Genomic DNA, 14,438 nt, shown 5'->3' on the forward strand with positions numbered 1-14,438 from the left:
GGGGCGTGTGTGAGCTTGAAGGGACTCGTCACTGCTATACTTCCATAAAGAGGAAAATAACTGCATTTTAGAGGCCTGTCTGGAACTGATGGAACATGGCCTAACACTTGAAATCCGTCATAAATATAAAGTAGACTTTTAGAAAAGGCCATATTAATTAGGATTAACTGACACGGTTTCACCAAGAAGAATATTTGGCTCCATCATACTGGCCTTGCATGTGTGTTGTCATGGTAATGTGCATGGTATGGATATGCACGCTACAACCACAGCATCTTCGTCCTGGCCCAATGTTAATAGTAACTTTGTAAACACTTCTTATATAATTTAGCAACACTGAAGTTATATGTGACGTCAACAGTTGATTTATAATTGATTCATAATGACCAGTTATATTCATTTCAAATGAATGAATGGTGTGGTGGAAAGACAAAATAAGGTAATGTTTAGAAAAATGTCCAGTACATAAAGAACATTGTACATTTACGAGAATAAAGTTGTACATTTAAGAGAAAAAAAAATGTGAATATGCAATTTGTATAAATTGTAAATATTTTTAATTTACAAGTAATTTACAAGTTGTAAAAATACAAGATTAAAGTGATAACAATTACATGTTTTTTCTTGTCAATTTGCGACAATATCATCGTGACTATTACTTTATTCGTAAAATCTCAGTTTAAATACTCCGTCATAACAGGCATAAGGACAGAAGACAGCTAGGAAAAGGGAGGACTTTTGTAACCTTTGGCAAAGGCAAATATACATTTTATTAAAAAAAAAGTATAGTCTGACTTTTTTTCTTGCATATTTACTTTTTTACTTGTAAGTTTATGAGAATAAAGGAGTAAATTTAGGAGATAGAGTTGTAAATGTATGAGAAAAAAGTCATTTTTTCTTGTCAATTTACATCTTATCGTAAATTTGCGACTTTGGTTTCGAAATCTCATTATTTCAACACTCCGTCGTAACAGGCATTGTCTGAGACAGCTATGAAAAGGGGAGACTTATTTGGCAAAGGCAATATTATGACTTTTTTTTCTTGTAAATTTACCACTTCATTGCTGACTATTTTTTTCTTCGTAAATGTACTAGAAGAAAGTTGTACATTTACAAGAAAAAAGTTGTCAATATACGAGACTAAAGTTAGAAAATGTTTTTTGTCATCAATTTACGACTTTATTATCGGAAAAGTAATTCTTGAAATCTCAGATTATTTTCAACACTCCATTGGAACCGGCACTGTCTGAGACAGCTATGAAAAGGGAGTACTGTTGTGACCTTTGGCCTTGGGTAACGGCAATACAGCTTTTTTCCTTGTAAATGTACATGTTTTTTCTTGTAAATATACCACTTTATTTTCAAAATCTCAGATGATAATTTTGTTTCCATGTGCCCCCAATACCAAACTTCAACTTCAAAATAATGTTTCACCTTCCTGGGGCATTGGACTTATTGCAGTCTTAGCGTGCACCATAGTGAATTACTTAATTCAATAGGAGAATTTGCACATACACACATTTTAGGGTCACTCCACCCACAATGTGTGTCTTGAATGAAGGTCCAGAGTGATAGCTCATTTTATTTTTAGCTTTATGTGCTGCTCCTCAATCACATGTTCGCTTTGAGAATCTTTTGGGAAGTTTCCTGATATGAAAAGCAATACGACACAGTATTAAGTCAAATTTCACCACAGAATAACACTTTCAAGACACGGGCAAAACATTCTGAGTTAGTTTGTAGTGCCAAACAGTGACAAAGTGATAGTGAAAATATACACACAGCACTTGTTCAGTTGCAGTGTCTATTTATTATAATACGCTCAGCATATTGGAACGAGGAAATATCTAACAAGGATCCTCACACAAGCACGGCAAACACACAGAACCTTCTACCCACAGTTAGGCAACTTTGTGTGCAGCTGTTTCATTGTGCCCATGAGTCATTTTTCTGGGAATAAATAATACGAGCACCACTATCAGCTGCACCACAGCTCAACTTCAAATGAGCTACTAGTGTTAATGCGTTATAGAAGAATGATTAGTTGGAGATTGCATACACATACAGTATTGTGCAAAATAGTCTTCTCGAGTATGGACCTCCACCATGTATTTGTCTTTACTATCCCTGGCTACTTCCTTGTTTATAGACGATGATAATGTCGTTATCAGTCTGAGGAGTGGATAGTTTTATTAATGCCACGTGTCTACTCAGATCTATTGACTTTTACTGTGAAAATCAGGGGCTACAAGGTACTATTTGTAGTTCCGGGCATGTGTCAGTCAAGTCAATACCGTATATGTGAGCACATCTCTGTATTATATCAACAGGATACATGGCGAGAATGGTCAAATATGTAAAATGACAAAAGTAAACACACAAGCTAATGCTAGCCTTAGCTGTCGACACATCAGTATTATTACTCCACAGTCTCTGATCAATTTTGTTCAACCCCAATCCAATCCCTGATATTTTGTCGTTTTTGCAGTGAAGGAGCCGATTCTATGCAAGTGACTCAAAACTGTGGGAAGAGTTACATTACATAACACTAAAATAACAAAATACAAAGCTAATAGGACTTTTGCACAATATTGTACAAACATGATTCACAAAAGTGAGTACACCCCCCCAACATTGCAGCAACCATTCTTATTACCGTACATCTTCTCATTGGACAATACCGGGGGGGTAGGGGGTCACGATACACTCAACTCATAAGACTAGACGATGCACGATATTGGACTCACCAAAAAGAGACAAGACGATATTTTAACTTTTAAGAAAACAATGACAGAATATACATATATGTATTATTTAACAATAAGTCATAATCAAATGAAGGTACTTTTTAATTGTTTTGTAACTTTGTATGCATAACCAAAGCATAATGTGTATGTTTACATTAAAAGAACACTTCCCACGATGCTAAGCGTGCACAACGAGGGAGTCGGTCCAAATTAAACACTGGAATTGTTTTAATAGAGATTTTATGCAGTAATCGTTTTTTAATCTTACAAATCTTAAGTACGTTTGATCGAATGTCGAGTTACTACAGCTTCTTCTCAGACATGAATGCAGCCGCAAATCAGATAGGGGGAAAAAAAAACACTTGCCTAGTGATAAGACTGCAATGTTTCTCAGTTAATAAATACATTAAATACAAGACTACCTGTATTGACATTAAAAGAGTCAGTGCTTCACCCGCTAGCTAGTAGCTAGAAAATCCTAACTGCTATACAAGCTACAGTATATACACAAACAACCGCTAAGCATATTCAAGTTTCATTTCTATAGTGTTGTCTCTTGAGAAGATCCACCGTCATAAAACTGGTTGCTGAAATGTGAAGAATGTATTCACTTTTGTGAGATACTGTATACATTTACCTTCATTACCTTCATGTAAAGGTAGTTGTACCGCCATACACTGTCCCCTACGCTGTAAAATGGGAGTTCTTGTGTGTGCAAATACATATCACTGTATTGCAATGTATACAAGAGTATGTGTGTATGTATATCCAGTTAAAAAAGGGGAATTTACATTTACATTACAGTAGAGCTTCAAAATGCAAAAAGAAAAAATGGGAGTGCGGCAAAAAAAATAATTTAGTAAGCAATTTATTGCAAAGAAGCTTTAAATTGAAATAGGCTGTTCATCAGCTGATCCAAAGTGTAAGACCAAAGCCTTTAAAAGCCAAAATCTTGGCAAAAATGTAGCCTCTTGATGGCAAAGGCAAAAGTGCTTTCTCTTTGAACGTGGTTGGATTATTGAGCTGCGTAAGCAAAGCCTCCAGCAGCGCACCATTGCTGTTGAAAGGCATTTAACATTTTGCCTAAGATCCTTAGGATTATGAAAAAGTCAAGTGATTGGCCCCAAAAATGGCATACAGTTGTCAAAAGGATATGATTGACTGTCCGTCAAAACACATGAACATCCTCGGCCCAAATGAAGGTTGTTACTGGTTCCGAGTGCAATCCAATAACCATCATACGGCGTCTACCCATTTGCCAGTTGCTGGCATGACAAGCGACTGAGATGAGATGTTTTCCACAAGGCACAGTTGAGGGGGCGCCATTATGATCCGAGGTGCCTTTTTTCCTTCAATGGAACAATGGAGCTTCAAGTTGTGCAGGGGTGTCAAACGGCAAATGATTACGTGGAGATGTTGCAGATGTCTGAAGGCTCTAATCTGTGTGGTCATGACTAGGTTCTTCAGCAGGATAATGCTGTAGGCGGACAATGCCCACCTGACAAGAACGACTAACCTCAATTTTTTGGACCATTCTTGTGCGTTCAACTGATCTAAATCCAGTTGAGAACATTTGGAGATGGATGGCAAGGGAAGTTTACAGAAATGGACATCGGTGGATGCCCTCTGTGAGGCCATTCACTACCTGGTGCAACGTTCCGGAAACACCGGAATTGAGCAATTTTTGAGGTGATTCACAAGAATGGAGTAGCTACTCATTAAAGAGTCCTGTATTTCTATTTTAGAGGGTTTTCTTTTCACCAGCGAATGAACAGCTATTTCAGGTTCATAGTTTGTAATAGTTTGTCATAGTCTCCTTCTTGGATTTTGAAGCTCTACTTAGAAACTCCTGAACATAAAAATGTAAATTCTTGCCATTTTCAACTGGTCTCTCACACACACACACACAGACATATTTTATGGGGTGTCAAATGCTTGCAATTTTTGAATCGGATGAATCACCTCTCCTCACTTCCTTTCCTGCATCACACATTTCAGCAGCTGAAAACGACCTTCACCCACATGTAATGAAGGCCGTATTGCTCCACTGTAGTGACAAATGGACAACACAAACTTGATTACTGTGCAAAAAGACAAACAAATGGGGGCTCGGGGGAGGGGTGGCATCCCTTTCTTGATCCAACGCACTTCAAATTCTGTCGTCCTTATCACGGTATACCAGATCTGAATGTGCTGGAGGCACAAAAGGAGACGCTGAGACAAACATTTGTGCTTTTAGAGTCAACTGCTTGAGGTGAGCTTTTTTACCATGCGGGGGTAGGGTGGGTGGTGGTCTACCACAGCCCTTATGCTGACTTTATAAAAAAAATAAACAAAAAGGAATTTAACCACACCACAGAATGATCAATTTGACATTTGTCATGGGAGATCAATCTGCATCTCTGCAGATCACAGTTGTTCTTTTTTCATCAAGTGTGTGTGGCTTGGAGCCAGTATTGGTAGAGAAGACATCATGGTGGGCAGATATTGTCTTACGTGTGACATCACAGTCCATGCCAAAAGTAAATAAAAGGGGTTTGGTGTAAAAGGCTTTGTCGTCATAAGTCACTCTTTGCTCCTGTCTTTGCTTTTCTTGCTCCAAAATTCTCATTCCGTCTTCCCAGATGCAATCCTGACCAGCAGGCCCACTAGTCGTGAACTCTGGCCTCCAATGTTTGACTGCTTTTACTAATCCTGGATGTGTTCACTAGTGTGTGTGTGTGTGTGTGTGGATAAATGTGTATGTGTGTGGGCACACGTTGGTCAGTTGGTCTCATACGAGGAAAGCAGTGCGGCGTCCACAGGCTCCATGCAGGACGGGCAGGTGAAGGACCTCATCAGCCAGTCATCTATACAGTCCATGTGGTAAATGTGCATGCAGGGCAGGAACCGGATAGGGTCCCCATACACAAAGTCCATCATGCAGATGACACACCTGCGGACACAAATGCACACGTTTACTCTTTTCTTCCATCAGGTTAGTACTTCACTGCACTGGTAGTCCAAGCAGTACTTCTTATGCCTGGCTGTCTTCTTTTCACTCCAATTTTGGTAAAGGAGTATCAGGCGAGGACCTTTCAGAACCTTGGTATGCTAGCTAGCGTCTAGCCATGAAGACATTGTGACCAAGTGAGTTTGTCAGATCTGTTTGCTGACACTGCTGGCTTGAATACAGGCTTGTTGAGCCAGGAACCAGGTGCACTATGGGAGACAATGGTGTTGTTGAATGACATGAGGAAAGCAAACTCAGAAGCTCTCAAGAAGACTAAAAGGTGCCTGACATGATTCATCAACTTTACTTGATGAAGTTGGCTTTTTTGAAAGCAAATGGTAAATTTGAAAAAAATGACACTTGTAGTTCATGGCTCCAGTACTTCAGTCAGTCTCAGCTACACAAACAGGATGTTTACAGTGATTACAGCTAAGATTTGAGCGATGTGTCAGTTTGTGGAGGAGGGAACATTAAGACACCCGTCTTAAGGCTTAAGTGGACATCGGTCGCCTTCAAAAAACATCACAGATGCTTCAATTATTGTTTTGTTAAATTATGTATAAGCATCAGATAATGAGGTTTACCCATTTTGAAGTTTCTCCCGAATGACAGTGGTCAACCAATGCAAACTACCTATCAGTCAGTTGATGATGCCATTTTCTTCATATTTTTTTACTGTTTTTAAAAAAAAAAAAAAGTGGAGGACCCAATGAACATATTAGGAGTATCAAATGAAATAGTTTCTACTTACTCTCTGATCTTCTTCTCGGTGCCGTCCCGCCCGGGGTCGTAAACGCCCCTGGGAAGGTGCTGGATCAGTCCGATACGCTGGGCTATGCGCACCTGCTCCTCTTCTGTCAGCTGGGTTGCCAGACGGGCCTGGCTGGGTGTCGGGTGGTAGATAGGAACATGGATCTGCTCCTGCAGAGAGAGGAGCGAATACTATTTACCAATTACATCACACAAGAACACCAATTCATTGAATGAATATCTTTCACAGTCATGGGTACATGTATTGTATAAGACCTACCTCCTATATCTGAAAAAATGTGAACAAAAAGTAGACATTTTAAGTGGGACATGGCATAATAAAACGGACGGCTTGTCATAGTGACTGCATGATTCAAAAAAATTCTCACAATAGTTTTTGCTCACTCTCAACCGCAATGAATGACTAAATTGTGAGCTAGCAGTAAGTCTGATACGGCTTGGGAAAATGCAGCATGGTCCCTGGCAATAAATGGGGATACATAAATTGGAATACATAAATCCTCGGCTCACAAGTACGAGGCGGGGGGATTATTACATGACGGCAGATGTAACATGCTTCAACAAGGACACAAAAACACCACAGCCAAATGGCAACAACCATGGTCAGTCAGTCAATTGTTTCAAAATAATGTCAACCAAGTAGGTTGTACAATTCAAATGAAAATTTGGTCTTGACACCTCATTAGAAAGATGTTAGTGACAACAGGAAATACTTTGTTTTGGTAACGGTATCTTTTGACGAGACACAAATAGTTAACTTGGGAAAAAAAGCTACACCATACAATAACACGAACAGTATTGCAAGAAAAGAAATTGCGTCATTACTTCCTAAATCTGCACTCCAAGCATTATCGGAACTGTACTTTTTTTACTGTAAAGAAACCTAATCTCCTGCAATCTGCAGTTTATTATACGTACATGTAATGTCACAACTACATGCCATCAGAAATGATTAGTAGTAGCTGCTCAATAGCCTGTAAAATCCTTAAATTAGGTTCAATGAGTGTGAAAAAAGTCGCAGCTTATGTTTTCAAAATTATGGTCAACATGTCAGAAAAGGAATTGAAAGAAGAACTATAAGCCTATGGTAGGTCATGTTCAGGGAAGAGATTTTCACTTTATAGATAAAATAAACAAGTTTGGTCATGCCAGTATTGACCCCTGGGATATGCCACATACTACTGTATCCAAGCATGATGCTGGCATTAAGTAGTTTGTCATGCAGTTATTTAATAAGCTATGATTTATTGCACTGAATGCTTTTGTCAGATCCATAAATACTCCAGATGCACACGGTTTGTGGTCCATTGCACTGGTGATTTCCTCATTTAGCTAGAAATAAGACAATAGAATAGAAAAAAAACGAAGCACTGGGAGTGGCCATTAGTCAGCACAGTTGGCCGTCTGCTGCAGCAAGAACTGCTCATACTTTCACCCATGCCAAACAGGGATGGCAGCCAGGCACGGGGAATTTAAGTGTCAAGCACAAGTCCTGAAAAGGGGGATGGGCCGCGGCATACTGTGTGTCGAAATGTGTGTGTGTGTGTGTGTGGCATCAGCTGTGCGACGTCAGCAGTGTAATTGTTATCATAGGCCTCTACCTTCTTTCGGACATGGTGCGTCAGCTGGGCTGTAGGAACTGTTCTAACCTCGCATTGACTGGGAGCCCAGCAGGAAAGGGGGACAGAGTTTAGTGAGTTGGTTTGGGTGAAAAAAAGGGATGGGGGGAGGGAAGGAATGCCAACATTAAGTACTTGGGTGTCATCTACCAAGCAAGACCTTGGCTCCTGAACGAAGAAGAGGGTGTCAAGCCTCCCAGGCTACTAACAGCGTGTGGCAAGGGAAAAAAGGAATGTACACCGCCTGTCTTTGCCATGCCGCAACTATGCCCAAAGCATCTAAACATCTCAGGAATTACTTGTAAAAAAATATTTCTGCAGACGAGAAGCCAAATAATATCTCTGCGGTATTTCAAGGGGGAAATGCATCTTGCTGGTGTGTTTTAGATCTTTGTCCTGCTGCAGAACCCATGTTGGTTTCAGCTTGAGGTCACCAACAGATGGTCAGACAGCAGAATTCATGGTTCCATTTATCACAGCAAGTCTTCCAGAAAAATCCCCAGACCATCACACTACCACCACCATATTTTACTGTTGCTGTGATGTTCTTTTTCTGAAATGAGGCGATAGTTTTACGCCAGAAGTAATGGGGCACACACCTTCCAAAAAGTATAACTTTTGTCTTGTCAGACCACAGAGTATTTCCCCAAAGTCTTGGGGATCATCAATATGTTTTCTCGGAAAAATGAGACAAGCCTCAATATTCTTTTTGTTCAGCAGTTGTTTTGGTCTTAGAACTCTACCATGCACATCGATGCGCTCCTGGGGTCATTTTGGTTGGCCAACCACTGCTGGGAAGGTTCACTGCTGTTCCATGTTTTCGCCATTTGTGGATAATGGCTCTCGCTGTACAGTGTATGCTTCAAATCTTAGTAGTTTATTATAACTGTTGAAATCAGACTTTATGCCTTTATATAACAACAAATTAGCACAAAATAGCATAAAGATGATGGCTTCACTGAGTGAAGATGTGCTTGGTTAATAGTGTACAATTTAAATGTTGCCAAACAACACAGTTGACCTCCAATTCTTATTTCCATGTAGGGGCAAACTGATAAGATGTTAACAAGGACATTTGTGATTAAAAATATATATTAAGAGCACAGTTGGACTTATGCAGTTAACAACACAATAATATGTGTGCCATGTGGTATGTTATCTGGAAAATGTGGCACAATTTTGGCATGAACTTCTATTTTGCATAATACAATACAAGTCCTTTGTTTGCACAGAAAACCGTTTTTATTGTAAAACAGTACCAAAGATGTTGACTTTCTCACAATGTTGTCTTTGTGAGAGTCTCTATGAAAATACTGATGAGGCAAATATTTGGCATTCGTAGTTTGGCTCAATGAGCCACATGGTTGCATTTTGTGCTAATGCTAGGACAACATCAACAATCTGCAGCACTGTTCCTGTTTCTGTTGCCATATAAGGACAACGCAAACCTGACGCACTCATGAGTGTCTGTCAGTTGCACTTGAACTCATCTACAAGGGCACAAACATGGAACGTCACTGGAGAGGAGGCGTCACTGTGACCATTTTAAAATCAAACAGAAGCACTGTTTGAGCTCAGGGAGCTTGTGAGATCATTAAAGGGTCAAGGGATATTTTTGTCAATTATTGTACACTTGAAGTTTTAGTCAACGGAGCTCAAATAGTACAGAAAGTTGGCTACACCTGTTTTAGCCTATCCATGAAAAGCTATATTTCGCTGTGTCTTTAATTATGCAAATATTGCACAACTGTTGAGTCATTTCTTTTTCTGGCTGATGAGGCGTCTTCTTCAGTGTCACTTGGCAGCAAACATGGAAAAAAGTGCCTGTGTAAGTTGTCTGGTTAATTAGATAGATACTTCAGCGCACATAACCAGTCTGTGGAGGTCAGAAGGAAATCCCACGCTTATTTCACTAAATCAAATGCAAATTGACAACTTTTATTACATTTTCTTCACTATTCTGTCTCTCCTGGTTAAAATACACCTGCGATAGAATTCTGGACTGTTTATGTCTTTGTTAGGGAGGAACCTTACAAAATCATGGCCTGTGGACCATTCACAGCACTTTTTCCACATTTTGTTACAACCTTATTCTAAAATGGAACACTTAAAAAGACTTAAAATTTTAAATGGGACCTATCATGCTCATTTTTTGACCCTTTGTATTGAGTTGTCGTCTCCTATAGAGCAGCTAAACACAATAACTAGCACAGAAAACATTTTAGATTTTCCAGAATCTGCACCTATTCCAGCTGTATTTCCTTTGATTTGTGCTTCCTGCCAAAATGGTCTGCTTTATTTCACCTACGACCCGCCTCTGGGCATGCCTACTTCGCTGTGATTGGTCACATGCCCAAATAGCTTCCTAACTATGAACCATATAATGAAGCCCACCCCTCTGTGACGTCACGGAACCTAGTGTTTTGAGCCATTCCAAACTTATTTCAGGGCTCACTTACAAAACCTCATTATCTGAAACTTTGGCATCATTTAACATGATAATACAACATTTAACTACATTTATAGGTCAAAATAGTGGAAAAAGTATAATAGGTCCCGTTTAAATACATTCATGTGAAATACATTTGTGTGCCATCTATTAACTTGATTTACTTGATTTACGGCGACGACAAAAAAATATGAGAAGCACGTTTATTTTTATTTTTAGCCGTAAATACACATTCTCAATACACATGGAACACACTTCTGTTATTGTCCTTCAAAATAAGAGCGCTGTTTGCCCCATGTCTGCGTAAACAAAACAATAGTGTCAAGCAAAATATCTGTTGGAATTGCATGGGTGACTACATCTTCCTTAATAAATAGCACAGACATTTAGTAGCAATATGTGCAGAAGCTGACATCCCATTAGAAAATTTGTTAGCAATATAGAAATCTTCTTTCCAATTTGAGACAAGTGTAGTTACTTATATGGCTTTTTTACAAAAATTCACTAATTTGACTCAATCAAATTCAAATGCTTTTCAAGTCTTGTTGATATTCTTGTTATCTCACTGTTAAAACCTAACATAAAAAAAGATGAAATAATTATTATCCACATTGTGCTGGCAGGATGAGGGTCACACAACTGTTGCTTGAAGATGTTTGTGGCCACAGGGGGAAATTCTTGAGTTTCATCATCTCTTTAAATTCTTTGTATTCTGGCATTCTGTAACCAAGCTGACTCAGCTCTGAACAACTTGCGTTCTGGTGCAGCTTTCTGACAGCAGCATGCAGGCCTTGCAGCCCCACTGGCATCTCTCAGGCTTGCACAGGGGGCATTGCAGGTCACAGCTCAGCCGCTCTCTAATGCAAACACAGTGCTGTCTTATCTCCAGTCATCTGCTCACGCAATGAGTCATGGAGTCACTCATCTCACCGGCTGCTCGCCAAATAACGATAACAGATATAAACTGTGCGCTCCAGAGAACACACAGTGAACACACAGCTACAGTGAACATCGGCTCGGATATGAAATACACTCGCCTATTCTTGCTTGAGACCATTATGAGTGAATGCAAAACAGTCTAGCTAGCTAGCTACTGCCAGATACTGTGGAGCCAGGCAAAATGTGTACACATGCAGGTATCAATTGGCTTAGACTGTAACAAGCTGACTACATATTTCACATGCTATTTTTCATAGGGCTACTTAGTTTGTCTAACAGAAGGATCTGGTACAACCCGGTTCTATAAAAACATAAGAAATGTATCCTTGACAAATGTCTGTTGTAGTCTGATCCTATCTAAAAATAAAAATAACCAGTTATTTTTCTGAGGTTAACAGAAAGTTAACACTAAGAACACTAAGTCAACAAGTGAGATGAGGGAATGTTCCTTTAGTTGCATCATATTTGTGCACACAGATATTCTAAGAAAGTCAAAACCTCATTTTTACTTTGTTAAAAGGATTATTAACATTTTGGACTGACCAAGAAAAAACTTAATCCACAAATAAACTACTTGCCTAATTCTTGTGCACATAGTATAGAACTGAAAGGAAGGCACTTGTGTGGACGTGTTAAGGCAAAAAAAGTGTGCTGTGTTCTAAGTTTGGGTTTCACATGTGCAGGGTTCTGCAATCTTCTGTGGGAAAAAGGGGGGTTGGACGCGGCTGGTATGAAAGAGTCCTTTATAAATGTAGCTTTTAATGTGTTAGTTAAGCCTCTTGTGAAATTCTATCAGTGTAAACAAACTGCACTTAGACCACTAGTCTGAAAAGTTCCGAAACATCAGGAGTGCCTTTGTAAGAAGAATTAATATTGTGTATGACTTCCATGAGCTTGGAGGACTACATACAAACGTCTCAGCAGTGACTCAAATAACTAATTGATGAATTCTTTTGGCAAGGCAAAGAAAGCAGTCTTCCTCCACACTTCATCAAAATTCTCGCATGCTTCATCTAACCCCAAACATGCTCAATTATGTTCATGCCTGTTGACCATCTTGACCTTCTTCACTATCAGGAACTTTGAGAGCGACTATATCTTCATTCATTCATTCACTACCGCTTATCCTCTCGAGGGTCGCGGGGGTGCTGGAGCCTATCCCAGCTGTCTTCGGGCGAAAGGCGGGGTACACCCTGGACTGGTCGCCAGCCAATCACAGGGCACATATAGACAAACAACCATTCACACTCACATTCATACCTATGGACAATTTGGAGTCACCAATTAACCTAGCATGTTTTTGGAATGTGGGAGGAAACCGGAGTACAAGAGAAAACCCACGCATGCACGGGGAGAAGCTGCCACGTTGTCCTGAGCGCACGTGTGTGCAAGACTGGCTTTGAAAACGTGGCTGTATTTGCAGGGGCGCCATGGGATTCAGAACATAAAATTATGAGGATATGTGTATTACATGTACTCCTTTTGCAATAATAAAAAAAATCAATTAACTGCACGATAAATACGAGATAATGGAGATTGTCCTGAAAGGGGTACTAGCAAATAAGAGTATTTACAGGCATACCAGCCAGACAGTGCAATTGCGTCTCGGGTCATGATGCACAGGCTACAGCTATGTGAAAATAAACTGCAAACATATTGAAGAAAACTGGGGAAATCGTTGAATACGTTCATCATGCTTGTTGTGTATAAAACACCTTTTGCAAATCATTATTTTCTGAAAAATGCACATTTTCTCCATTTTGTTAAAAAATTAAAATTCACAAGTGCCTGGCCACAACAAGGAGGCTGATCAGCCACATAGCTACGGGTTGCCGACCCCTGATCTGTACTGTATGCTCTCTTGTGGTACACCGGTGACCCACCTCGGGTGTACCCCCATCTCTCGGCCAAAATCAGGTAGGATAGACTCTTGATCACCTGTGACCCAAATGAGGAATGACCAGTGGTTGTAGTAATGCAATATACATCATAGACAATGGGAAATAAATGTGTCTCTTATCAAGTCATTAGGTAGCATTTAAATGGAGCTTAAACTAGCTGGCTGTCAACCCCAGTGCTATGGGGCTACCATGAATGATGCATGCTGTGCTGTTATATTACAAAGCGGATTATTGTCAAAGCAGCCCATGTTGTGAGGGCCTGGGAACAGCTGATAGATACCCCCTCACGCCAGTGCGTGCACACACTGCAAAATATATATATTTGTTTGTGACGTGTGACATCGTCTACGGTTTAATCTTAAAGTTACCTGGTAAGGGGGCGGTGGCTCTTGGTCGGTGTCAGCGCCGTCTCCGTAGCTGGCCCGATCCGACTGAGATTCATGGAGCAAAGAAATGTCGTCGGAAGTCGGCGACTTCAGACAGTTGCCCATCTCCTTCCTTCCTCTTCAGCCGAACAACTTCCCTTCTCTCTTATGTAACACGACTGAATTTGACTGATTATTTATTCTCCCAGACGACGAGAGGGTTGCTTTGGCTCAACAACACATCCTAGCAGCTAGCCACACAAAGAGCTAGCTTGCTACCACTAGCTAGCACTCGCACTGGGACAATACGTTACAATTCCGAGTGAAATAACATCTGCTGGTTCTTTAAATCCATGGCGGAAGCGGGGCGTATAAAGAACTATCCCCCCCTTTTTTTAATTGTAGCTCCTATCCGGAAGCCGTCGCTCTCCTGTCTGTCAGGGACTTTCCAGTTTTCAGCTGCTTGAACAGCGGACAAAAGACAAGTGATGTAGCAACACTAAGGAACCGCCCACCGAAGAATTAGCCAACCAGAGACCGACTACATCCACGCAGCAATTGCTCAAAGCCAATCAGATTTATCACATTGTAATTCTGTGTAAACATAAACAATACAGTTCGGCGTAGTCAAACGATGCTTTTGAGGAGCTATTTA

The 14,438-nt window shown here is 40.2% G+C and overlaps 1 protein-coding gene across 1 annotated transcript; it reads right to left on the reverse strand.

Annotated features, from left to right (window-relative positions):
- Positions 1–1,787: 1,787 nt before the first annotated feature.
- On the reverse strand, positions 1,788–14,271 carry rnf11b (ring finger protein 11b). Its single transcript, XM_058073804.2, has 3 exons — positions 13,787–14,271; positions 6,491–6,660; positions 1,788–5,682 (listed from the first exon to the last, which is right to left on the reverse strand). Exons 1-3 carry the CDS (start codon positions 13,907–13,909, stop codon positions 5,511–5,513), a joined length of 465 nt encoding a protein of 154 aa, XP_057929787.1. The 5' UTR covers positions 13,910–14,271; the 3' UTR covers positions 1,788–5,510.
- Positions 14,272–14,438: the final 167 nt, after the last annotated feature.

This window comes from Doryrhamphus excisus, linkage group LG4 (assembly GCF_037039965.1).
Source record: "Doryrhamphus excisus strain RoL-2023G ecotype Guam linkage group LG4, RoL_Dexc_Guam_v1.1, whole genome shotgun sequence".
Classification (NCBI taxonomy): Eukaryota; Metazoa; Chordata; class Actinopteri; order Syngnathiformes; family Syngnathidae; genus Doryrhamphus; species Doryrhamphus excisus.